This window comes from Pelodiscus sinensis, chromosome 16 (genome assembly GCF_052426305.1).
Source record: "Pelodiscus sinensis isolate ZL-2025 chromosome 16, ASM5242630v1, whole genome shotgun sequence".
NCBI classification, from domain to species: domain Eukaryota; kingdom Metazoa; phylum Chordata; order Testudines; family Trionychidae; genus Pelodiscus; species Pelodiscus sinensis.
The window spans coordinates 40,217,749-40,244,837 of record NC_143067.1 but is presented as its reverse complement, the minus strand read 5'-3'; the positions used below and the strand labels follow the sequence as shown (position 1 = coordinate 40,244,837).

Genomic DNA, 27,089 nt, shown 5'->3' with positions numbered 1-27,089 from the left:
GAAGGGGTGGGAGGAGAGACCTGGGCGGACGGAGGTTTCCTGGCGCTTGTCCCGACCAGCCTACGCAGGGTTAGCAAACAGGCGTTTCGTGGCGGCATTGCCTCGTCCCAAGGGCCAAATTCACAGCCATGGAGAACGCGTCCCAGTGTGTGAAATAAGCCTTTGCTGTGCAATCTAGCTATCGGGGGGAGAAAAAGGGGCAGAGCTGGGGCGCCCCATCCAGGGTCCTACCGTTTCCCTTGAACCGGCTGCTTGTTCCCAGGCTGGACGGGACAGGGCCTGCTTTTCCCCGACAGCCGCAGAGCTTCCTTCACCAGGAAGAGGGACCCCGCGGTGGGTTTCATCTGCCACCTCCCCTCTAAGAGCAACTGTGCCAGGGAAGAGCAAGTCCTGTCCCTTCCCCAGCCCAGTGGGGACCGGAGGCAGATTAGAGCCCTCTCCGGGAGCCTCTTGCAGCTGCAGGTAGCTCACAAAAGGGGGGGTGGCAATCCCGTGACTCCCACCCTCACAATCCCTTTTAGGTCGGGACCCCACACTCACAACACCGACATTTCAGATGTAGACTGCTGGGAACATGAAACTGACTAATTTGCAAATCCTATGGCCGTGAAATTGACCAGAATGGGCCGTGGATTGGGTAGGGCTCTATTTATCCCTAAGTACCATAGGTCAGTGGTTCTCAACTAGCAGTTCAGGGCCCGCTGGGGGGTGGGGAGGCTGTGAGCAGATTTCAGGGAGTCTGGCAAAATAAGCCAGAAGAGACAGGCCAGCGTTGGACACACTGGGCCAGCATCCTCCCCATTGAGAGAGGATGGAGCCTTCCCTTGGAGCATGCGCATCTCGGTCTCAATTCTCAGCCCGAGGGGACCCTGACGAGTGACTCAGAGCCCCCTGCTTCCCTCCCTCCCTGGTGGGCCAAAGAACGGGGCAGCCTCCCAGCTGGCAGTTAGAACTCTTGTGCTTCCATGCTTGACTTCCTGAGGATCTTCTTGGGCATCCGTTTAAGGGGATCGAGTGTTGTGTTTACTGTTTCCTTTTTATAGTAGGACCTACCGAAAGCTCAGGGAGACGTAGTGATTCATCAGTGAACCTGGAATGTCCTTCACAGGGTGGAGGGCAAGTAGTAATTGGCCGTGAGAGCCTTTCACCTCTAGATCACTGTTTCTAACCTAGACCAGGCCAGCGGTAACCCAAAGCTAAAGCCATCGGGCAGCTTCACATTGGCAGCCTATGTGACTCGTGGGTTGCCAGGCTCAGTCTAACAGGCAGCGTCAGACACCTGCACGGCAGAAATAACCAAGCCAGTTTGCAGTCGAAGCGGGCAGGCCTAGAGCAGGAAAGCATAAACCCCTCGAGTTGCCTCCGAGCTGAGGACAGCCTGTCAGGCCTGGAGTCGCAGTGTTGCTCTGCCATTGGGGACGCCATATCAAGTCGGTGGGCGAATTCTGGGGAAAATGAAGCCTCCTTGTTTTTCCATCCCGCCTCGTCTACGTTGTAACATGTAGGAAAAATAGCAGTTGCTCAAATCCGTTCAGTCAGGGATAGGCCGACAAGTCTGGCTTCAAGCAAGTACTTGAACTGACTAAACGACAAACTATTTTGGAAGGTCAGCAAAGTTTGGCTGGGTTTTGATTGTGTTTATTTCCACCGTATTTTGCATGCTTTGGCTCTCCTTTGCTTGGCAGGGAGCACAAGCTACGGGCTGAAAATCAGCCAGTGAGCCTGGTTTCCCCATATTTATGACCCTGGAGTGAAAAGCTTGGATGGATACTTGAGCCAGCGAGCGTAAATGGTTCCATGTGAACACAGTACCAGTAACCCTTGTATGTCATGGGCAGGCCCGTCCCTGGGGGGAAAGGAGGGGGAAGCAAAAGGGACAGTTGCTCCAGGGCTCCCAGCTGCGACAGCAGGCCCTTTAAATCGCCACCAGAGCACTGCGCTGCACGCTCCGCTTGGCTGTGGGGGGTGGTGGTCCAGTACTGTGGTCCTGGCAGCACTGAGGGGTGGCTGCCTGCCCCGCCCCTTCCACCCGAGGCCCCACCCCTTTCGGAGAACGGAGATGGGCCCCACCACACCTTGCCTGGGGGCTGCAGAAGCAGTTAGTCCCACGATCAAGGGCTTGATTTTCAGAGCTGCTGAGTTCCTTCAGCTCCTGCTGACATCAGCTGGCATGGGGAGGGATCCACACCTCCTAACTGCAGCCCTTGGAGCCTGAGCACTGTCTGGAGGAAATGCAGGAGAAGCCGTAGGGAGCCGTGCAAGGGCTGGTGCAACACAACCCTCATTTTTATATGGAGATATACCTGTCTCATAGAGCCGGAAGGAACCTTAAGAGGTCGAGTCCAGTCCCCTGCCCTCATGGCAGGACCAAGCACCAACTCTGACAGATTTGCCCCGATCCCTAAATGGTCCCCTCCGGGATTGAGCTCACAACCCTGGCTTTAGCAGGCCATTGCTCAAACCACTGAGCTCTCCCTCCCCCTTGGATCAAGCTGGGAAAGGCAGCAGAACAATCGCCTCTGGCTTGTCACAGGCCATAGGGGTTGACCCCATACACAGTTCAGGGTCCAGATACACTTCAGACGTCGGGCAGTGGTGACGGCTTGGGCCTCCTCATCCCGAACAGTCAATAAGGTGATGATTGACGAGCACAGCAAGAACAAGAACTCCACGGGCTGGGTCTGTGCACAGTTTGCAGATAGAAGAGCTAAATTAGTTGGATAATTTATTTGCAATAAATAATTTGGCCAGCTGTAGAATTTAGTCTTTCCCTCTTCCAGCACATGGTTTGAGCTGAGCCAGAACACTAGCGCTGAATGCCCTCCCGCTTTGGGAAAGGGTCAATCCACATCTGGATTTGGCCATTCAGGCCCATTTCTATTTCCATATGGCGCGAAATGCCTCGTGAAACTCACTGCACGGTTCTCTGCATCTGCAGCTCACTTAGCTCCCCAGGCCAGATCCTTCACTGCTGTATATGGGCACAGCTGGGAAGCTGGCTCAAAAGCAATCAGCAGCTCTTATGGGTGAGCACGTTGTGGTGTTTCTGAAGTACTCCCGGACATGCCCATCAGAGAGAACCATCAGGCACCCGGGAGATCCCTTTGGAAGAGGGGAACAAGGATTTTTTTTCCCCTTTCCCATCACTGGTTCAGGAGCAGTGCAGAGCAAAGCATTACTGGTCCGGGACTGCTCTTGTCCTAGCTTAGTCATAAAAGCATACCCCTGGCAATTAATAGAGAGGGAGCCGTGTTAGTCTGATCTTGCTAAAACAAAAGGAAAAATTATGTAGCACTTCGAAGACTAACAAGATGGTTGGTTAGTCTTCAAAGTGCTACATCGTTTTTCCTTTTGTCCTTACAATTAAGACATTGACTACTCATGAGGGTTTTTAAGAACTTTAATTCCATCCTGATTTTAGCAGCCAAAGCCTCATGCAGCCCTGGAAATAGACCCGAATATTTGATAGATGATCCTGTTGGGAAAGCTGCAGGTTTTTGTTTTCAGATGGTCGGAGGCCTTGGTTTGCACCTCTGATGAGTGGCTGCTAAGAACATGTTGGGATTGACAGGCGTGTGCATGCTTCGGTAGTGGGGGAGGTCAAGCACTGACCAGAAGTGATTTCTAAGGTCCAAACTATAACTGTCCGCCTGCCAGAGCGTGGTAAGAAAGCCCCATGCTAGTGGAACTCCAGTTCTATAGTGTGACCCCTTCATTTCTAGTCCTGGTGTCCTGAGAGACACGGGGCATGAAATCTGGTACCGGTCCCTTGGTCTGCCAGGAATTTGTAACCACTCCTTGGAGACTGACCGTGGCAAGTTTGGGTTTCGGGTCGTTTACAGCCCCTAGGGAATTGGAGGCAGCCTCTGGCTACCTCGTGACTAGTGTGACGTTTGAATGTGGACCTCAGAACCCTTGATCTTTTCTTGTGAAATGAGGGATTCTTAGCGGCGCAGAGAAGCTGACTTCCACTGCAGGCTGGCGGAAGGTGAGCCGAGGGAACAGATGCTTTCAGAAAGTGTGCTCTCAGGTCCGCTTGGGATCCGCGGCAGCAGTTTGGAAATGACAAGTTCAGAGAAGAGCGTAGAAGGGGAAGGCGGGGTGGGGATGAGGAGAGGAATAAAAAGTTTGATCCGTACTCGGCCTTCCCACATTGCATGATGGGTCCTGTTCCTGTCCTCAGCCCCTCCCCATCTCCCCTGAAAGGGACTTGTAGGCCATTGGTCCTTTCCTTGTGCAGCCTGTTAAAATACTTGGAATCCCCACAAACTGTTTCTGGCCAGGGCTGGGTAATGAAACGGCGGCAAGTCGCCAGGATTAGCCTCTGGCGGGCCCCTGCTGCTGTACTGACCTGCATCTCCGCAGGTACGGGCAATTGCCACTCCCATTGGCTGGGAACGGCGATCCACGGCCAATGGGAGCGGTGGTCCCCTGTACCTGCAGAGGCGCAGGTAAATCCAGCTGTGTGAAGGCCCGGCGTTGGCTAACCCCGGCAGACCGGATCCAGCCCCCGAGCCGGTATTTGTCCACCCCTGGTTTGCAACGCTCAAAATGTAAAAATTAAAATACAGTTGAGAATTGCCTCCCATTAGAAAATACAAACCTGCAGGTGGGCCCAGCGGCGGGCTCTGGCGCGTTTCACGCCTGGATCGAATCGGTGTGGCTCGGGCCCGCCTCGTCGTAAACCACCCCAGGCGATGCAGCGAAACCGGGGCTGATAGAAACGTGCACAGTCCTCGCTTCCAGCCTGCCCTTTGTACCTCTTCCTCCCTGGCAATGAAGCCACTATTGGGATGCTCAGACCTTCTCCCAGGCCGTATTATTTTCCTTTAGCCGTGCGGAAAGCCGCCTGGTGTTATCAGTTTTTTCAGCGTTCCCCTTCTGAGATTCAGCAATTAGGAAAACTGACGGGGGAACATTCCGCTCGTCCGCCATGGGCTTTTATCTCCTCAGCCAACTTACCGGAACGTATTTAATTATACAGAGTGGTCCACACAGACAGGGGATTCTTTCTGTGGATGTTATCGCGGTGCTCTGGAGCAAGAGAGCCAGTCGGCCTCTGAAAAGAATACCTCTCCTGACGTGGCTTCATGCCTGAGATGGTGCAGATATTTCCCAATGAAAGAGGGGGCAGCCCATGGTTGAGACTGAACTTTTATAGCGGGGTCATCAGCAAATTGCTCCTTCCAGCCACCAAAAACCCAGGGAGGAAACTGCAGTGAAAGCGTTGCCTGGAGCTACGTGCCAGTACAGTTCAGCATTGGAAAAATAATCCCGCTGGAGGGGTGACTGGAAATACATTTCTAATCTGCGGCGGATTGCTCCAGCCATGCTTGAGTGTGTGCCGAGGTTTTGCATAATTTAGGCTTTAATGTCAAAACACCCTGCACATTTTGGTTGCTTATGCCCCAGGCAACGCTGCCATCCTGAATCTGCCAATGGCCCGCCTGAAGCTAACCCCTAGAGGGGCATGACTGGCGGATTCCAGCCTGTCCGCATCAAAACTAGAAGGGCTACACCACGTACATATGTAATTGACCAACTGCCTCTGACCCCGAGGGAGATGGGGAAGGGGAGGGGGAGAATAAGAAGTCCTTCCCCAGGCCATCCTGCTAGGAAAAGTCTTAGAAATGGGCCTCGTAGCTTCCGTTGAAATTACAAATAACGCTCCCCCTCCGTTCCAGAGCCTTTAAGAACACCTGCTGGCTGGCAGGCAAATCGCCAGCCTCAGCCTCGGGGGTGCCAGCTCACCAGGATTGCCCTGGCGCTCCAGGAATGAAAGATTGATCTTTAATGAAAGATTACGTCCCGTGTCGGAACCACCAGGCAAAGAGCCAGCCAGCCCTGCTTGAGGATCCCAGCACATCAGCTGATCGCTGGGTCTGGTTGAGTTGTGCTTGACCGCGTATGCCCAGCCGTGGGGCTCTTCAGCCCCCGGCACAAGCTACAGGCGCCTTAGGGTTGCTCCAGTTGGTGTTGGCTATCAGACCCTTGCTCCAGTTTGGGATTGCCCGTGCACGTAGGGCACCCTCCCACCTCTCTTCCCCTGCAGTTTATTGGCATGCACCCTCTGCTGGGGGGTTGGAGAGTTGTGCCAAGCCGGGGTTCCCCCACAGTGGAGCAATCAGCTACCCAGTTAAGGCAGCTCATCAACCCTTCGACGTCTTCCATACAGCTGTGCACAGAGCCAGTTTTACAGTTTAGTGGCCAGACTGAAAGATGGAAAAACCAACAAACAGGTTTCCAGTTGACCTAACATGATATAAAAAAAAATATTTTGGGAACCAAACAAGTTGACTGAATTTCATGTCAGGTTGAATGAAATATTTGGATTTGCTTTGGAGGTATTTTTTTTACCTTTTAAAAGACTTTAAATCAAATTTAAGTAAAATTTTAAAAAAAGTTGTTTCTGGTGGAAAGTCTGTTTCTAAACAAAACATAGTGCCTCTTTTTTTTTTTTTTTTGGTCCAAAGGAATCCTGTGAATTTGATACAAACGCATAAAATGTTTTCACAAAATCTGCATTGTTTGGTGAGGAAATAATTTAGTCGAAAAATGTTTGCTCAGCTCTAATTATCAGCGGGGTAGAAGGCAGCTTTAATACAGGCCAGATCTAGTCCTCAGCTTCCAAATTACAAGCCACCAGACACCATCAATTGCTTTATAAATCAAAACCAAAATGATGAAAAATCATATCTGCAAGAAACCGCTTGCAAGATTTAATGGCCCCAATAAATGAACATTCTGTCCTTGTATTGGCCATGAGTACAGGAGTGTAGAAGACCCAGAAGGCTGGAAGATCACAGGCTGAAAATGAACAATTTCAGAGGCAGGGAAAGATTTTACTAAGAGACAAGCGTTTGCGATAAATAGTCACTTTGAATTAAAACTGCTCCAAATGGCCATCAATAATTTGCTAAACAAAGCAAACATTTTTTCATGTCTTCTGCGGCAGGTTGCTTCAGAATTTCGGATTCCCATCAATAGTGTCCTCACAAAACCGCACAAGATGGGAGGAAAAAAATCCACCCAAGTTTGTGAAATTTCAGACACGCCCGCCCCTTCCACAAAGTGCCGCCTTTGTGAGTCGAGCTGATAGTTTGCACCCAAGGTCTCCCAACGCTCAGAGCTGCCTCGCACAGTGTCTGCTGCTCCTTTTCCCAGTGTCAGGATCCATGCATGGCTTCCTCACACGGCAGGCACAAGAAATTGCAAAGTTGTGCACTGCTGGGAAAGTGACCCCAGCCGCCTTTAGTTTCTTTCCCAGCCTTCTGCGCCGTGTTCTGCTGCTGGTTCCCCCAAACAATTCCTACCATAGGGCTTCAGGAGAAGAAAGGGTTTGATTTATTTTGGATTTATTACTCTCGCTATCCCTGAGTGCCAGGCCAGATTTATAAAATTCACAATGGCACGGTTATAGCTGCAACTCCTCCCCTGCCCCAGGCATGCCAATTGTGGGGTAAACAGCTTGTCATTTGGTTTGCATTATGCTCCTATTTAAAAAGCTTCGGTCATCCAATTGCGGGGAGAAGGGGTGTCGCGGCCCTGCCAGGTGACTTAGCTGCCCTGTTCACACCAAAAGCCACAAGCAGTGAAACGGTGAAGGGAACAGGCTGCAGACAGTCAATAAGGGGATGGCTGACACTCCCGGCAAGAACATTGTCAGAATTCAGGGTCTGTTTGTGAACAATTTGCAAACAGATACAAGGGCTACAGTAGTTGGATAAGGTATTTGCAACGACTGATTTGGCCAGCTGTAGAATTCAGCCTCTCTCTGCCAGCGCAGGGGCCGGTCATGCTAGCTGCGGGGTTATGGTGTCCTACGAACTCCAGCCGTGATTGGCTCCAGCCCCCAAGCTGAGGCCGGACAAGGAGGCCTAGAATGGGCCCCTGCCTCCGTGGGCACCCCCCACTCGGAACGAGACTGGTGCCCACCGGCTCACATCACATAGGCCGCCAAATAGCCACTGGCCGCTAGCGCCTGTCCGACACCATTGGCGTTATCTGGGCAGGGTAGGAACTGGCGAGCTAGAGGTGAAACTCCCCCTCCCTGTGCCAAATCCCTTAGCCAGTCCGTAGGCCGTGTCGGTTGCTGGCGCTGCGGGGCTGTGGTCACCCTGCCACCCCTCCCGCGACTCTCCTGTGGAACATGGTGAGCAGCCACAGAGCCTGGACGTCTAGCTCGCTGCTGCTGCAGGCAGTGAGAGCCGAGCCGTTGTCAGTGGCGTTGAAGTGGGCCGGCTGTAGCTCCGCCGACTGTAGCGTGGGTGTCCCTGTCCCTGTGGCTCTGGATAAGGCCTTGGCGTTTGCTCTCTGCTTTCTCCTCTGCACGGCGGTTGCCTGCTCCGGCCTCTGTGGGACAGGCCAGGGGACAATGACAGAACAAGCCTCTTTTTGACCCTCTGCACACGGAGCAGCAGGCCTGATTTCTCCATCCGCTTCTTTCAACGGCGGGCGTCCTGCTGCTGCCTCTTCTCCATAGCCTCGGCCATCCATCCGCCTGCATTGCCATGCTTTTCTTAGCGGCGGGGGCATCCCAGCTGGGGAGGGATCTCAGCTCACAGAACAGCGCAGAGACCCAAGGGCATGTGCCAGGCCTTAGCGCCTGGTGTCACCTGAGAGCGGGCACGCGGGACCGGTCTGCACAGGGAGCTGGTATAGATGGCACTAGGTGGATGGCAGATTTGCTCACCTCTCAGGAGCTGGGTTAGCTATGCCTACGGGCACACCTCTCTCAGGCTCGCTGGGGCCGGGTCGGGGGCAAAGGGCGCAATTTCCTGGGGCCTGGGGTTCCCAGCTGCCACCTCCCTGGACCCTTTAAATCGTCACTGGAGTGCTGGGTGGCACGCTGCAGGCGGCTCTGAGGGCTGCCAGGTGTGTGTGTGAGGGGGGGGCTGCCCCACTCTTTCTGCCCAAGGCCCCACCCCTTCCAAGAGTGCGGACCCAGCCCCCCCGCTTTGCCCAGGGGCCCGGCGATCCTGTCAGCCCCCTTGCTCCCACAGTGCCGGTGTCTGTAGCATTTCATGTGTAGGCCAAGCCACCAAGAGCCCCTCAAAGCCCGTAGCAGCAATGGGCGGAGAGTGGGGGTGTCCGTGTGAGGCAGGGACCAGAGGGTCCCTTGCGCCGTGTGGCTGCGCCCAGGGCAGCGTACGCTCTGCGGGCAGCTGGAGTCCTGCTGCTGGGGGGGCGCAGAGCTGCTCTGTGGTGACCCTGCGGGGCTGGGTGCAGGTGGTGCCGAAGGGGGACGGGCAGAGGCAGGCCAATGACGCCAGTTCCTACCAAACCGGCCCGGCACAGCGCAGGAACTGACGGTGGCTCCTGGTGCGCCACAGGACCGGGAGTGGGGCTATAGACCTTCGCTTGCGGCCGCCTGGGCCTGCCCCCTGGCTGCGGGGCTGGCGCTGGGCCTCGCTGGGCGCTGACCGGAAGGTTGGGAATGAGGGAGATGCCTGCTGTGGACAGACCCTGTCCCCCCGGCGGGCCAGGCAGGAGCGATGGAGCGGGACGGGGCGCCCAGTTCTGAGGGGGACGGGGGCGCCCAGTTCTGAGGGGGACGGGGCCGCCCAGTTCTGAGGGGGACGGGGGCGCCCAGTTCTGAGGGGGACGGGGCGCCCAGTTCTGAGGGGGACGGGGGCGCCCAGTTCTGAGGGGGACGGGGTGCCCAGTTCTGAGGGGGACGGGGCCGCCCAGTTCTGAGGGGGACGGGGGCGCCCAGTTCTGAGGGGGACGGGGCGCCCAGTTCTGAGGGGGACGGGGGAGCCCAGTTCTGAGGGGGACGGGGCCGCCCAGTTCTGAGGGGGATGGGGGCGCCCAGTTCTGAGGGGGACGGGGCTGCCAGCAAAGGCTCCGCAGGGCGGGCCCAGCTGACGGGCGGTGACGGGCACACAGCAGTGGTAGCCGATGGCGCGCCAGCAAGGACCCAGCCCCAGAGACCTCCGCCGTGGTGGCCCAATCCCTGCCCGTGCTGTAGAAAAACACCGTCTCGAGTTCCCCCGACCCTTGGCGATTGGTCCAAGGGCGAATTAGCCTCCCTGGAACCAGGTACGCTGCACTGTGGAATCTCCATCCCTGGAGATAGGGAAGAGCAGGTCAGACAGACACCTGGCAGGGAGGATCTAGATGGTGCTTGGTCCTGCCGGGAGGGCAGGGGCTGGACGTGATGAGCTCTCAGGGTCCCTTCCAGCCCTAGTGCTCTAGGAGTCTGTGATTTCCAGTCAGCTCGGCGGGCCCGTAGCCCCAATGCTGTGGCAATCCGTGCTGTAACCCGGGAGAACAATAGCAAAGAACGATACCCCTCTTCGGCTGTGTCTACACTGGAGCGATCTTGCGCCAGAGATATGCAAATGAGGCAATATTCCGAGCCTCATTTGCATATCTAATGAGCCACCATTTTTGCAGAAGAGGCTCTTGCGCCAGAAGGAGCTATCTACACGGCCCCTTCTTGCGCAAGAAAGCCCCTCTTGCGCAGTGCCGCTACGCTGATTATTTTCAGGAATAACGGTGTTGCACAGGAGGGGTTTTCTTGCGCAGGAAGGGGCAATGCCGACAGCGCCTTCTGGCGCAAGAGCCTCTTCCGCAAAATGGCGGCTCATTAGATATGCAAATGAGGCTCGGTGATATTCCACGCTTAGCCTAATTTGCATATCTCTGGCGCAATATCGCACCAGTGTAGGCATAGCCCTCCTGAATGTAGTGCAGCAGGGACTCCGGGAACAAAAGCAGCCCTGGCTGGAGACGGTGCCAGATGATATCCCCGTGTCAGGCGCCGCGTTAGAGTGAGCTAATGAGTGCAGAAGGCGTGTGGCCGGTCTCAGGCAGCTCCCACCAGTCACTGCCCAGCTGTGGGGCAGCATTGAGGATGGGGAAAAGGGCAGGATGCTAGAGGCTTCGGGATCAAGCAACTGAGCATTGGCAGTCACCAAACTTGCTCCGATTCATGTTTTTCTCTCCTGCTGCATAAAAGCTGGTGTTTCCCCAGCCACGCTTCCATAGCATTGACAAACCAAAGCCCCCTTTTGGGCAGTGTTAGGGACCCACTGATCTAGACCTGTAGTAAGCAGGGAAGGTTAGCAGTGAGCTCCGGAGATCGTGGGTACAGGAGTGGTTATTGCATTCGGACTTCTCCGCGGGTCTCTTTTCACAGACACCAGGTATTTATTTTGTTGCTTAATTTCTCGCCATTTTCTTCCACAGGGGTTTATTCCCGCTCCTCTCATTGTTCAGTCTTGCCTGAGTGGGATGCAAATGCAAGGATGTTCTAGTTCTGGCCCGCTACCTGCAAATAAGCTTGGCAAACTTTGAGTGCTCCGGGGCGGTGCCTCTGTTATGACACAGTAAAACCTCCGAGTTGCAGACACCTAAAGGGAGCTTGGCTGTAACTCGGAAATGTGCCGCAGCTCTGCACAGGACGTTATGAACGTCAGCCGTGCGGGCATGGGGTCTGCAGGTGCAAGGGCGGGGGTGGGAGGGGAGGCTGTCACGGTTCCGGGAAGGCGGCGTTGGAGCTTCGGACCCTTGAGACCACTGGGGCTCCAGGCTTTTGCCCCACAGGGGCACCAGGGCTCAGGGTGTTAGATCTGGGGGGAGCGCTTGGTCTTGGGGCTTTTGCACTCCAGAAAGACTGTCTGAGATGGTGCATACTGCAGAGACAAGGGTGACAGTTTCAGTCCCCTCAGTGACTTAGAAAGCTGGCTCCCTCTTTCGGACGTGACTTGGGAACTTAGGACCCTCACTGAAAGGAAATGGGATTTAGGAACTTCAGCACGGTGGGAGGGAATTGTGCTCTCAGATACACGGCATGCAGAGCTAGGGCTGGGACTGGATTATGAGCGAGCCCTCGAAGGGAAGGGACTAGAGGATTGGGGCCCCTGTACCTGACTGGAAGGAAGGACCAGTGAGAGCCGCAGCAGGAGAGAGATGGGGAAATGGAGTAGAAAGGACCGAAAGAGCGGGCAGGCTCTTAGCTTGCTGAGACTTGTTTTTCCATCTCAGAAATCTTCCCATAATAGAAGTTACACGTATCGGTGCATTTCTGGAGAGACCCTCACCCAGGGGTGCTGGAATCCTAGAATAGACTCACAGAACACTAGGGCTGGAAGGGACCTCGGGAGGTCATCGAGTCCAGTCCCCTGCCCTCACGGCAGGACCCAGCACCGTCTAGATGATCCCTGCCAGGTGTCTGTCTAACCTGCTCTTAAATATCTCCAGGGAAGGAGATTCCACAACCCCCCTAGGCAATTTATTCCAGTGTTTAACCACCCTGACAGGAAGTTTTTCCTAATGTCCAACCTACACCTCCCTTGCTACAATTTAAGCCCATTGCTTCTTGTCCTGTCATCAGAGGTTGAGGAGAACAATTTTTCTCCCTCCTCCTTGTAACACCCTTTTTATGTACTTGAAAACCACTATCCTGTCCCCTCTCAGTCTTCTCTTTTCTAAACTAAACAAGCCCAGTTCTTTCAGTCTTCCCTCACAGCTCATGTTCTCTAGCCCTCGAATCATTCTTGTTGCTCTTCTCTGGACCTTCTCCAATTTCTCCACATCTTTCTTGAAATGTGGTGCCCAGAACTGGACACAATACTCCAGTTGAAGCCTAATCAGCGCAGAGCAGAGCGGAAGAATGACTTCTCGTGTATTGCTCCCAAAACGCCTGTTAATGCAGCCCAGAATCACGTTTGCTTTTCTTGCAACAGTGTCACTCATATTTAGTTTGTGGTCCACTCTGACCCCTAGATCCCTTTCTGCAGGGCTCCTTCCTAGACAGTCGCTTCCCATTCTGTGTGTGTGAAACTGATTGTTCCTTCCTAAGTGGAGCACTTTGCATTTGTCCTTATTAAACTTCATCCTGTTTTCCTCAGACCATTTCTCCAGTTTGTCCAGATCATTTTGAACTCTGACCCTGTCCTCCAAAGCAGTTACAACCCCTCCCAGCTTGGTATCATCTGCAAACTTAATAACTGTATTCGCTATGCCCTCATGTAACTTGTTGATGAAGATATTGAACAGAATCAGTCTCAAAACAGACCCCTGAGGAACCCCACTTGTTATGCCTTTCCAGCATGACTGTGAACCATTAATAACTACTCTGAGAATGGTTATCCAGCCAGTTATGCACCCACCTTACAGTAGCCCCATCTAGATTGTATTTCCTAGTTTATTGATAAAAAGGTCATGCAAGACCATATCAAATGCTTTACTAAAGTCTAGGTATATCACATCTACCACTTCTCCCTTCTCTACAAGACTCATTATCCTATCAAAGAAAGCTGTCAGATTGGTTTGACATGATTTATTCTTTACAAATCCAGGCTGTCTGTTACCTGTCACCTTATTATCTTCCAGGTGTTTGCGGATGAATTCCTTAATTACCTGCTCCATTATCTTCCCTGGCACAGAAGTTAATCTGACTGATCTGTAGTTTCCTGGGTTGTTTTTATTTCCCTTTTTATAGATGGGCACTAGATTTGCCCTTTTCCAGCCTTCTGGAATCTCTCCCGTCTTCCGTGAGCTGTCAAAGATGATAGCTAAAGGTTCAGATACCTCCTCTGTCTGCTTCTTGGATGCATTTCATTAGGCCCTGGTGACTTGCAGACATCTAACTTTTCTTACTAATGTTTAACTTGTTCTTTTTTTATTTTAATTTCTAACCCTAACCCATTCCCACTGGCATGAGAAAAAAAAAAGGTTGTTAAGCAACTCTGCCATTTCCAGGCTTTCTGTTATGGAGGGACCCCGCCTTTTTTCCTTTCTTAAGCGGGCAAAAGGGGGCAGAGAGGAGTGAGTGGCAGGTGGGGCTCTGGAGGAAAGAGGCGGAGTGGAGGCGGGGCCCAAGTGGGCACCTGGGGGGCGAGGGTGGAGTGGAGCTGGGGCGCAGAGTGGAGGCGGGGCCCCGGGGGAAAGAGGTGTGGCCACTGTTAGGGCACTGGTTTGCTGCCCAATTTTGGGGAGTGTCTGTGCTCCTGCCCTCGTTCCCCTGCCCATAGGACGTTTGAGGACATACTTTCCATACACTCCAAATGTCGGAACGTCCAGACCCACCACCGTCCACACGGGACTCAGGTGTTCCCCCCGCCCCCCGCCGCTCTGAGCCGACCGGGGAGAACTCAGCCCTTGACTTGGCTCCGCCCGGGGCTAGCCATGGGCGGGAGAAGTTCTCCTTGGACAGCGCCCTGTCCACATCGGCACTTAGACCCGTGTCACATCACATAGGGGTCTGGCTTAGTCTCACCCCTTCCCGACAGCCGTTATAGCGCAGTGAGCTGGAGTGGAGCCACGGCCTAAGTCGGGTTGCATCGGCGTGGTCAGACAGGCCAGGGTCTCCCTCCCTCTGGCCCCCGTGACCACAGATTGTGTGATTGGCAATTGGCTCCTCTGGGACTCTGACACAACACCACAGCCAGGCCTGCGGCCAGGGGGCGGGGAAAAGGGGCAGTTACCCCCGTGCCTGGCAAGGATCCAGGATTCTGACTACTGCTGCAGTAACAGCAGCTGGAGCTCAGACCTTTTAAATGGCAGCAGGAGTGCTGTGCACTCCACACAGCACTTCGGCCTGGGGCAGGGGGCTTGTCTGTGCTCTGGGAAGCACTGCAGGTTGACTGCCCTCTGCTCCGCCCCTTCTGGGCGTGTTGAGCTGCCCTCCCTCATAATACGATATACAGAGATACACCATCTCATGGAGCTGGACGGGACCTCGAGAGATCATTGAGTCCAGCCCCCTGCCCTCACAGCAGGACCAAGCACCATCCCTGACACCCCAGATCCCTAAATGGCCCTCTTAAGGTTTGAGCTCCCAACCCTGGGTTTAGCAGACCAATGCGCAAACCACTGAGCTATCCCGCCCCCGTCTTGCCCAGCGCCCTGCAGAGTGGCCGCAGTAATAGCCGAGGGACTGCCTGACCCTTGAAAGTTACCAGGAAGGGGGGATTTTCCTGCTCGGGGTTAGCAGCAGCCCTTGCAAATGTTGAATGATTGCACACGAGCATGAGTAATAGCAAAGCACCCTGGCCAGCAGTGCCTAAGGCGCGGCGTGTGCAGCGGATCCAAGCGAAGGCTGTGCTGGATTAGATGACCGTGCGAGCGACCCTCCGGGGGGGTGCCAGTCCTAGATTCCAAAGGGCTCCCTGGCCCAGGGGGACAGCTAGAACAGGAAGTTCCAGCCAAACACATTCCAGCCGGAGCCAGGGCAAGCGTTTCGTAGGGAGGGATCAGCCCGTGGAACACACTAGCCAGGGAAGCGAGGGATTCTCCTTCTCCCAGTCTGGAATGTGCTCAGGGCTGGGGCACCGGGTGGCCAACATCCACAGGTCAGCCTGGCTGATCTCTTGCGCCCTTCTGGCCCAGCAGGCTACGATGCCCATAGGCTGTAGTCTAAGGTGCGCCAAGCACATTACAAACTCAGAGCTGCCCTGCTTCCTAGCAGAGTCTGCACGTACAAGGGGAGACCTGGAGCTGCCCGGAGCTCCACTCAGTGCAGGAGGGAGGGGCCCAGCTGGGCTGCGAGCTGGCTTTGTGGTGCCTGGGATGCCCCAGAAGGGAATTCTCCAGTTCAGAGGCACGTGCCCCCGCTTTCTGGTGGCTGCTGCGGCGCGATGGGGAGCGATTTGGTCTCTGGCCTGCTCCACATGGGGAGTTGAGGTCGAACTTACCCGCTTTAGGTGGAATTTCTAACCAGCGAGTCCACGCTGCCACGCCCATTCCATTGACTGCGGGACGTCAGCTTTCCAGGAGACCTAACCACAACATTCGACCTTGCACGGTCGACTTTCCAGTCGTGCAGGCGCAGCGCTGGTCTCACAGCCCTCCCTCGCCCAGCTGGTGCACTGTGGTCCCCGTCCCGCACTCGCAGGGCCTGCAGGGTGTGTGGTTCCACCAAGGGAGAGAAATGTTCCTGCCCAAAGCCAAAACCACATCCGCTCCTTTGGTAAAGGTCCATTCCTGAATGGTCATGACTTAGATGGGTTGAGAATTTGGTCACACCGTGGTGTCATGCCATGTGCCACAAAGCGCTGCCCGAGTCACGCTGAAGAGCCGCTTGCAATCCGAGCGCTGCTGGGGACTGTCAGACCCAAACAGTGCAGCCTGCCGGAGCCCGGCTGGCCAAAGGTTAGGGGGCCGGTGCCAGGCGAGGGAGCCTATTTGGGATCGGACAGGGGTCTGTGGGCTCGACAGAGGGTGCTGAGAGTCATGGGCAGGTCAGGACGGGGTTGGGCCATGGCCTCGTTACGCTAGGAGATTGGGTGCAAGCAGAGAAGGAGGAAGACAGGAACCTTCATGGGTTTTTTGAGGAGCTTTAAAATTGTTCACGGTTAAACCTCCAGCCCCCAACTTTCTGGGGTCCATTCCTATGGGGGAGGTTACAAGAACCTTCTGACAAAGCAACTTTCCTGTCCTTTTGGACCGGCCTTGCCAAGCTCGTGCAAGGTGCCTCAGCGCTCACCATCCTGCTCCCGGGGCCTCCCCTGCGCAACTCTGCCTGCCACACTGACCCCAAGTAACGGGACTGACTCGGGACCTGGTCCGGGCCTTTCACTGGCTTGCCGCTGCCTGGGCCCCAAAGCAAAACCTCCACCCTGGTGCACCAGTGTCAGGACTGCAGGGAAGGTGCTCCGGGTTTGCACGTGTGTGACAGAGGGCTGAATTTGGCTCTGTGCTTGCAGATCATCCTGGCCCAGTAGTGATGACTGCGGGAGCCAGGAGGTGCCAGCAATTGGATAGATTTTCAAGGACTTGTTCTAGTGCAGCTTTATTTTCTATCCCTGAGCATCATGGGTGGCCGGGAAGGCTGGGGCCACAGCATGGCAGCGCTGCTCCCTGGCTGCCGGGGAGGGATGAGGTTGGGCCGCAGTACGGCAGCCCCGGCCCTCCAGGTAGCCAGGAAGGATCGGGTTTGGAGTGGGCGGGGCTTGGCTCCAGGGGCGGGCTTTGGACAGAAGGGGCGGGGCTGGTGCTGACCTTCCCCAGCTGGGCCTTCACCCGCTGCCTGTGTTGAGTATGGAAAGCTATGGAGAACGCTCTCTCCATAACCCCTGGCAGAGTGGAGGAGTAGCGCATTTGCTGGGCACTTCTCACCCCTGTGGGACTTGCTGCCAGTCGATGTACGGCGTGTCTGAGCAGGGTGCTCATTAGCATAGAGCCCGCCTCCCGCTAGAGTGGCAGCTGGCAGAGGTTATCAGCAGTGCGCATGTGAGTAGGAAGGCGATAGGCCTAGGAAAGGCGCCTTGCCGACACCTGGCTGCCTGGAGCCTAGAAAGAAGAGACGGTTGATCTAAAGGAAGCCCGCAGAAACAAAGCACAGATTAAATGCAGGGACTGCACCTGGCGCTTTTGATTTGATTTTTCCATTAATCACGATGCACTTTTATTTCTAACCATAGCCTCGAGGATGCTGCCAGATTTGTTCTGTGATTTGTCCCCTTTTCCTCCTCCAGATGTCCAAACGGATTCTTCGGACAGAGATGTTTGGAAAAACTGCCTTTGCGATTGTACATGCCAGATCCTAAGCAAAGTATGTGTGAAGACAAAAAACGCACCACACTCCTTAAATCTCCTGGGCACAGCGCAGCGCTGGACTTAGCGAGGTCTAGCCAGGGCTGTGTTTTGATATTATGCTTGGGCTAGGGTTTAGGGAAACAGGTAAGGGATCAGGCTGAGAGCAAACCTGTAGGACTCATGGAAGGGACCCGAGGTGGCGTCAGGAGGGGCCGCATTTCAGTCCACGTGGATATCATTTTGCTATCTTGTTTCTCTCTTTCTGGTTTTCTTTCTTTCGTTAGGTGTCCGATCGAATTCACCGGGGACCGGTGTGAACACTTCGCAATGGTCAGCTTCTCCAGTATGTCTCTTTCTACTTCTCTTTCTCCCTGATTGCCTTAGCGCTATGTGACAGCTTTACAGCAGGCTCTTCCCTTCCTTCTCCTCTTGTCACGCCTGCCTAGCTCTGGCCAGCATTACTGGGAGCTAAGTGACTGTGGCTAAGAGGAAAACGAAAGCTCGCGGTGGCTCGCAAGCATTCTGAATGGGTCTTGCTTTCACTGGTCATCCAATGCCATGTAGGATTGTGCAGTTTGCTCTATTCGTGCAAAATCCAAATATGCAAACATGTTCGAGTGTGCTGTGGAGCACAGCCCGAGCGATAAGAAACCTCCATCGAGGTCATCACGGGAAGCCGCTCTGCCCCGTGCGCAGGGATTTTGTCCTGAAACTTTGAAAGTGAGTGGGCTCCGTGAGTGTCTTGGTGCCAGTTTGGAACTCATGGGTGGAATTGGGCTGAAGACCGCCAATTATTTCGGAAGAACGGTCAGACTGGGCCAGACCAAAGGTCCATCTTGCCCACTATCCTGTCTTCTGACAGTGGCCAATGCCACACACGTCAGAGGGAGTGAACAAAACTGGGCAATTCATTGAGCATCAATCCCCGTTACCCTGGTAGCGAGAGACTTAGGGGCACCCAGATCATAGGGCGGTGTCCCTGACCGTCTTGGCTAATAGCCGTCGATGGGCCTTTCTCCCAGGAACTTGTCTAATTTTTTTAAACTCACTTGTAATTTTGGCCTTCACAAGATTTCTCTGAGATTTCGCATAGACCAGGCTGTGTTAATTTTCCAGCAGCTAAGCCAAATGTCATTCACTGTGAAGTTGAGATGATCCATTACAGGCTTTGGATTAAACCCAAAGTCTTCTCTACTGGCTGGATTATGGCTGTTCCTTTCAGACGTTCTTGGTGGTGCAGCTCCTGAAGCGGAGTAGCCGTAGAGATCCCTCCTGCGGACAGAGTTCCTCCTACAACTCCCTATGGGATATGGCATCCTCCCACTGCTTCCAAAGTGGGACAGGACCTGATGTAGATCACTGAGGCCTTCATTTTCACTAGGTGCCTGATCAGACAAACTCCCTTTGTCTGGAAGTTTGTAGTGGGAGTGTGAAACTCAGGCCAAAATACTGATGAGTGTAAATCAGGAGTAACACCACTCAAGTCATTGGACTTGCTCTGGTTTTACACCAGTGTGACTAAGAATCCAGCCCCAGGCCGCACCATTAAACATTGGGCTTCTCAGATGGTCAATTGTGCAGCCTGGACACTCAATAGTGCACATGAGTAGCCCCAGTGACTTGAGTGGGATGCTCGTGGGGGTGTTACTCGGCGTGACAAAAGTTGCAAAATCAGGCCGTGAATTAGTGGCAGATACTCAGTTAGACAAAAGGTGCAAGCAGTGTTGTGTCCAGTGACAAGGGGGGTGCTCCCTGCGAGGTCCTGGCTACCTGGCTTACGGGTGTCTCCTGAGTTCTGGCAGTGCAGATGTTCGTTCAGAATGCATGCATCTATAACACGGCTACATCTCTATCACTATTCTGCATTTATAAGGTTTGTGAACGTGGGCTGCGACGTTCTAAACATTCTAAAACGTTTGCCTAGATATTTCTCCTTAGCGTGGGTCATTGTTTCTCTGCTTTGCAAAATGTGCACCAGGCGCAATGTAAGAATTTAGGGAATTGCACTAGATGTATTTTCAAAACTTGCTCAGTTCTTCTGGCGGTTATTTGCCCCTAATTTTCATCAAAGGTAAGCCTCAGAGCTAAAAAACCCCAGACTGTCATGAGAGGCCCCCGAGATGTGACTATTTGCCAAGGGTCACCACAAACCCAGTGATATCTAAGTTCTGTCCTTACACCACTGTTTCTCCTTGTAAATATCAATAGTAAATGTGTAGTAACAGCTGGGAAATGTTAACTTTATAACAGTTTCTACTGCATGCACAAACAAGATGCAATGGGTTTTGTCAACAAGGATTTGGCTAGAGATGCGTGAAAATTGGATTTCTGTCCCATGTAAAATTTAGCTATGTTTCCATCTTTTTTTTCCCCCCCCAAATTAGGATGCAAAATTGAAATGTCAATTGTTTTGCTGAACAAAACATTCCAAAAATTAAATCTGAAAATGGCAAAGTGTTTTTGTTTCACAATTTTTGGTCAATATTACACAATTTCCTATTTCCGAATCAGGCCAATTTTTGAACTGACCCAAAATGTTTCATTTTGAGCTTGTTCAACATTACTCCATATTTCCCAATAGAAGCACATTACCTTGTGGGCAGGGTCGGCCCAAGGGGTTTTGGCACCCTAGGTGAACCAGGACTTTGGGGCACCCCTCATTCAATATAGAGAAAAAGGAGAAGTCTAGAATCCGATTTTACTGGTATTGACTTGGCATTCGAAATGAACACTGCAAAAATAAAAATTAATATTTGTATTGATTTGTTCTACTTTTCATTAATCGTAACATAAAAAAATGACGAATTTGCAATGCCACGGGACATCCGAGCATGTAGCTCTGCCTGCTGAAACTAGTCCTGGTGAGTTACTGCACATGCCAGGACATCACAGTACCATACATCTGGTAAATTGTAATTTACTTGATTATTTCAGTGTTCACTTAGGACTATTTAAACATTAAACAGAAGAGCAGAATTTCTATTCTTATCACACCTTATTGCAATTTGAATGGAAAGGAATGTATATGTTAAGTGGCATTTGCTAACAATAGCAGTCAGGTGTTCGAAAATTAGGGCTTTACTATTACTTTAATGATAACAGTCTACAATAAATATACACTCTTACAAATCTTACACGTACTTATGACTCTCCTTTTACAATCTTGTGAAAACTTCTTACCAAGTTTTTTTAAGACCAACACAATTCAGTCTCTTTGTGGGCACGGCGTCTTCGGGGTCACGGCTCGGAACAGGGCAGACCAGCTGTTGCGGGGCGCTGACTGGCCTTTGCTAAGCCGTGAGCAGCCCTGACACAGCTATGTGACTGGCCAGCACGAGGCTACTGAGAATGACTAAACTGCCAGGCCCCGCCTGCAGGCAGCAAACCCAGGTAGCGCTCTTTTGAAGCTAGGCCGTGACACATTTGAACTGTATTTACATACACAGCCGTGCTCCACAACGGGAAATAAAGAATAGAACTCGACTTCTGACGTGGCCATGACGCCCCACCGTTTGACGGTATTTTGCCATAGCTGATCCTTTCATTGAGAAGAGATAACATCTACATACATTTTTAAATAGAAAAAAATTCACTTCCATCTCTTTTTGTGCCCCTTAAAGCTTGGTGCACTAGACAACTGCCTAGTTCACGTCTATGGTTGGGCCGGCCCTGCTTATGGGAATTCTAGTTCAGGTACAATTCCTCCATTCTCTCCTATGGACTATCTGACCAGGCCACATTTACTATGCTGAACCCATAGCAATGTGATTCCCATGATGCACCATATCAGTCGGTCAGAGGGGAGACCATAGAGTGCATCATGGGCGATGTAGTTTGGTCTCAGAGAGGTGTCATCCTTTTCGCAAAGAAGTTTTGCCAGTTTCTTGCAATAGGAATTGCTTTTTTTGGGCGTGCAAACAATGAATTTTTATCAGTGGGAAGTGCCTTTTGCTGGAGTATTCATGGCAAAAACTAATTATGCTTTGATTTTTTTTTTTTGCAAGACTGTAAAAATGTGATTTTTTTTCCATTGGTGGTGAGAGCTTTTTATTATATTCATAGCTTAAAATGACACTGTCACCTTTAAAATCACATATTACAATCAAACCCATTTCTTGGCTGACATCCCCTACTGATGTACTCATAAACAGGATGAGGTTTAATAAAGAGAAATGCAAAGTGCTCCACTTAGGAAGGAACAATCAGTTCCATACTTACAAGATGGGAAGCGACTGTCTAGGAAGGAGCATGGCGGAAAGGGATCTAGGGGTCATAGTGGACCACAAGTTGAATATGAGTCAACAGTGTGATGCTGTTGCAAAAAAAGCAAATATGATTCTAGGTTGTATCAACAGGTGTGTTGTAAGCAAAACTCGTGAAGTCATTCTGCCGCTCTACTCTGCACTAGTTAGGCCTCAGCTGGAGTACTGTGTCCAGTTCTGGGCGCCACATTTCAAGAAAGATGTGGAGAAATTGGAAAGGGTACAGAGAAGAGCGACAAGAATGATTAAAGGTCTAGAGAACATGACCTATGAAGCCAGGCTTCATGAACTGGGCTTGTTTAGTTTGGAAAAAAGAAGATTAAGGGGGGACATGATAGCGGTTTTCAAATATCTAAAAGGGTGTCACAAGGAGGAAGGCGAAAATTTGTTCCTCTTGGTTTCTGAGGACAGGACAAGGAGTAATGGGCTTAAAGTGCAGCAGGGGAGGTTTAGATTGGACATTAGGAAAAAATTCCTAACTGTCAGGGTGGTCAAATATTGGAATAAATTGCCAAGGGAGGTGGTGGAATCTCCCTCTCTGGAGATATTTAAGAACAGGTTAGATAGACATCTGTCAGGGATGGTGTAGACGGAGCTTGGTCCTGCCTTGAGGGCGGGGGGCTGGACTCGATGACCTCTCGAGGTCCCTTCCAGTCCTATGATTCTATGATTCTATGATTATTAACTGTCCAGATTACCTTTCATTAATTATTTGTTTCTTGTTTATATTTGTCTCATCTTTATTAATAATAATAATAATAATAGAAGTGAGAGTCACCTTTATGTATAGCTGGTCTCATTTCCAGGTTTCCAGAGCTGCAATGTTTAGAATGCAAAAATGGCAGAGGACTGCTTACTTAGTTTCAACTTTTTCCAAATGGAAGATTGAAAGGAAAAAGCATTTCGCTTGGGGTTTTTTGTTTCTTTGTTTGTTTACAAAATCTAAATAGGGGGCCCACGCAAAGTTAGCACTGCCCCTTCCATTATCTTTCCACTTCACGCTATGCAAGTGAGACCGATCTGAAACAGAAACAGATTCAGACAGGCCCAGGAAAAATGTCCAGGGGAAAAAAAAAGAAACGTGCCTTGTGATTCATATTCCCAGCACAATGTCAATGAGTAACATCATGAAATAAAATCATGAATCATTGTGCCCACTCGAAAGCCTTATTAAATGCATGTTGTTGTGTTTAGATGCTCGTATCCCCACGGACCTGGGTGTGCTACTACAGTGTAAATATTACATAGTCACAGGGAATGTTGGGGTGGCAGAACCAAAAGGTTGAGGCTGATACCAATTCAGGATCCTGGCCAGACATGCAACTTGGTCAGATCCTGAGATGTAGTTTGCTTCCTGAGGGTGACTATGCCTCCTGGTTGGGCTAAACCCGAGAGTCCCTACTCTGTATTTACTCCAGCCTTGCTCAGGTAAAACGCTCATCGACCTCGGTGGATGCAAGATATTATTTATTTGCCAGAGAGTAGTGGAGGGTTGTTCTTCTCTGATAGTCAGAAGAATCTGTTCCCAGACTCTGTGGGTATGTATAGACTGCATCATAAGAACATAAGAACGGCCGTACTGGGTCAGATCAAAGGTCCATCAGGCCCAGTAGCCTGTCTGCCGACAGTGTCCAGCACCAGATGCCCCGGAGAGGGTGGACCGAAGACAATGATCAAACGATTTGTCTCCTGCCATCCATCTCCAGCCTCTGACAAACAGAGGCCAGGGACACCCATTTCTATCCCCTGGATAATAGCCTTTTATGGACCTAACCTCCATGAAATTATCTAGCTTCTCTTTAAACTCTGTTATAGTCCTACCCTTCACAGCCTCCTCTGGCAAGGAGTTCCACAGGTTGACTACACGCTGTGTGAAGAAGAACTTTATTTTATTATTTTTAAACCTGCTCCCCATTAATTTCATTTGGTGTCCTCTAGTTCTTCTATTATGGGAACTAATAATAAGGTCGACATTGCAGATGAGGCAGGGATTTAAATATCCCGCACCTAATTTGCATAAAAACGTCCGCCACGTTTTGCTGATTCAGCACTCTGTCGGCAAAAAGTGGCAGTCTAGAGGGGGATCTGTCCAGAAAGAAAGCCTTTTTCGACAGATCCCTTCTGTCTCCTGCACAATGCGGTGGCCATTTTAATGCAAATTAGGCACGGGATATTTAAATCCCTGCCTCGTTTGCAATGTCGACCTGCCTACTCTACATCCCTCTGTCGACAGAGGGATGCAGTCTAGACATACCCTGTGATATGGAGAAGCTGAAATAATTGGATGGTTTCTCTCCCCATAGAAAGGTTTTCCACTCTGTTCTTAGGATCATGTGATTGAGTAGCTATTGCAAGTCCCTGCTGCTAATTTTTGCCCTCCTATATTTTGCACCATGCAGTACCCCCAGAAGCTTGTTCCCATGAGAAATTCTAATGATATTTGTGGCTATGTGACCATACAGTTAAAATACTGAAGTGGAGTTTTTTCTAGAGATCGTGCTTATGCTATTTCAGTTATCATCTGCCGGCGGGGGAATCTTTTCCAGATGAGTACGGAGAAACTCACTGCCATGAGCACTGTCGGAAGAAATCTGGAGATTTCGACTCTGATTTTGCCTCTAGACAGGTGAATGGCAGTTAACATTAGCTGGCGTTTGCCAGAATAAAACTTGAATAAGGATTTCCAGATTTGTCCACAGAAGGTTGCAATGACTACTGCGTGTAGTTATTTTTTAGTTGTAATGCAAAAATAATCAGAAATGTGTGGAAATACTGGAACAAAACCAAATGCGTGGGAAGAATACTTACTTTTGTATGGGTAACCGTGGTCCTTGGAGATGTTTTGTCCATGTGGATCCCATGTATAGTGGGGTGTGTGCATGTGCCATATGTAGGAGCCACAAGGACAAATACTCAAATTAGATGGGTCCTTTTATCCCGTTTCACACACAGAGCCACAAAACATTGCTAGAGACATCTGCAAAAATGGTTAAAATGGTAGGGGAAAAGGACAGATTTACCGAGATGGAGAGCTGTCTAAGATGCAAAGGATAAGTAACATAAATGAGGTCCTGATCCTGCGTTGGATACATTGTGAAACGTATTGTAAGATTAGGGCCTAAACTGGGATCATAGCGTTGAGATGTTCGTTGGTTGAGATGTTGGTTTATAGATACCAACAGGACTGCATCCTACATTAAAAAGACTGTTACATCTATTTTAATTTAGATTGAGGGAGAATAAATAATGACTTGAAAAGGCATACCAAATGTAATTAAATATATAAAAGAGAGAAGAACCTTTGATATTTTAGAGTCCTATTAAATGAAAAGGAATAGTCTGGGCTTATCTGCACTGCTTATGAATCATCATATCTTCTTGTGAAAGTATTTTTCATTTCACACGCTTCATGTTTGTGTAATTATGTCTCTTGACAATTATAATTACAAATGTATGTAATATCTACATCAATAGGGATATATAATAATCAGAGATCGCAAGCCAAGAATGTTGAAACATACAGCAGCCATGAGATTCTCATCCAGCTTCTAAAAGTCACATGGCACAGCTGTGATGTAATCAGAGGATTGTGAGGGTTACAGCGTGAGATATGACCTAACGGTGTAAAACCTCAGTCCAGTGGAATGACTGTGGCTGCATTTTAACCAATAAAAATGTAATGTGCAAATGAAGAGAAGTTTGCTTTCCTGATTGGCTGGGTTGACTTTAATGTCATAATCTTGCTACCAACTCTCTCCCTATTTAACTGTTCATAACAATAGCTAAATCAAACAGTAAGTTTAAAAGAATGACACTATTGATTTTCCGTGTTTGTAACTGTTCGGTGTTTCAGTAAGCCCAGGCTGTGTGCCATAGCTCATACATAGCAGCATTCTTTTATATCTGTGCATAATCTTAGGTCTTGTCTACAGTATGAGGTAAGGTCGATTTTTAGCATCCAGTTTTGTAAAGTCAAAGGTGCATGTCCCCACTGTGCGCAAGAATTCAATGTAATTCAAAGTAGCGTGTCCCCAGGAGGATGACTTCTGTTGACTTTGAGAGCGATGCATTTTGGGTAACTACCCCACAGTTCCTGCCCCCCTTTGCGGTCTGGGTACTACTCCCAGAGTAAGCTGGAACCACAATTGTGCAGCGGGTGGTTCCGGGTACATGTCATCAGCGTCCCATAATGCACTCGTCCCCTCCTTCTTCCTCACTTGAGAGCAATGGCAAACTATCTTTTTGCACCCTTTATTTCCCTGGTTATCCGTACAGGTGCTACTGCAGAGTAAGCATGGAGCCCATCATGGAACCGTTCAGCAAAATATTATGGCCATCATATTAGCCATGGTGCACCGTATGCTGGAATATATGCAGAGCATTTCCAGGGCCCACCAGAATGAGGACGAATCTTGGGAGCCCATAAACATACTCTTCCATGAAGCACTTGAGTTGAGCGAGTAGCAGATGTCACTGGCATTTGATCCTCTTGATCCAGGAACACCGGTCACGGTGCCACGAGAGATGCACAGCCTGGTGGGACCACGTAGTTATATGCAGCAATGGGACGATCGGCAGGGGCTGCAAAACTTTTGCATGTGTAAGGCCACTTTCATGGAAGTTTGCGAATTGCTCTACCCCTCCCCCCCGGGAGGGCAGGAAGGCCAGAACGAGACCCGCTCCGACTGGAGAAGCGTGTGGCAATAGCCGTATGGACGCTTGCAAGGCCAGACAGCTACTAGTCAGTTGAGAATCAGTTTGGAGTGGCGAAACCTACAGTGGAGGCTGGTACGGCCCAACAGCAACCGAATGGCAGGCAGTCAGCCTCCTCGGTGTTCTAGAACCGCACCAGCCGCGTGGCACCCTCCGCATGATAAGGACTTGTCACCCCAGTCCCCCGTGGTCTGCTGAAAGAAGGGTGTAGTGGAGGGGGAAAAGCTAGGAGCTGCCTCCCATTCAGTGTTGTGCGCTCATGGAAGGGATGGAGAAACCACCCAGATGGTGACTGAAAAGCACAAGTGTCCTCGTGTCCTAAAGAGCCCTGAAATCGTCCCCCGCCCTACAGAAACCGGTGCATGGAGGCCAAATCTGCGGTCTGAGGAGCTGCTTAAATGACAATCCCCTGGCTCGCTCAGCATCAGTCACGCTGTCACGTGTCACGTTAAAATTCTTGCTTCTGAACACAGCCTCTGCCGTGCAACCAGCGCACGTGTGTTGTTAAAAATGTCAAAGGTCACCGTGGTGCTTGTCTTCAGGTAGCGGCCTGTCTGGATGCCGACCCACACCTGTGAGTGGTGGATTTTCAGGACGTAATAGTAGAGTCAATTAACCGATAAGCAA

General features: G+C 51.2%; 1 protein-coding gene across 6 annotated transcripts in view; it reads left to right on the top strand.

The window, feature by feature from the left end:
- NRG2 (neuregulin 2) overlaps positions 1–27,089 on the top strand; it is a 198,824-nt gene that overhangs the window by 134,555 nt on the left and 37,180 nt on the right. For 4 of the 6 annotated variants that reach the window (XM_075900097.2, XM_089769557.1, XM_089769556.1 and 1 more), the window contains one exon: positions 17,427–17,503. The exons of the other annotated variants lie outside the window; for them this stretch is intronic. In XM_075900097.2, the coding sequence (XP_075756212.1) occupies positions 17,427–17,503 (77 nt within the window). The remainder of the gene's footprint in view (positions 1–17,426; positions 17,504–27,089) is intronic. 6 annotated transcript variants of the gene reach the window in all.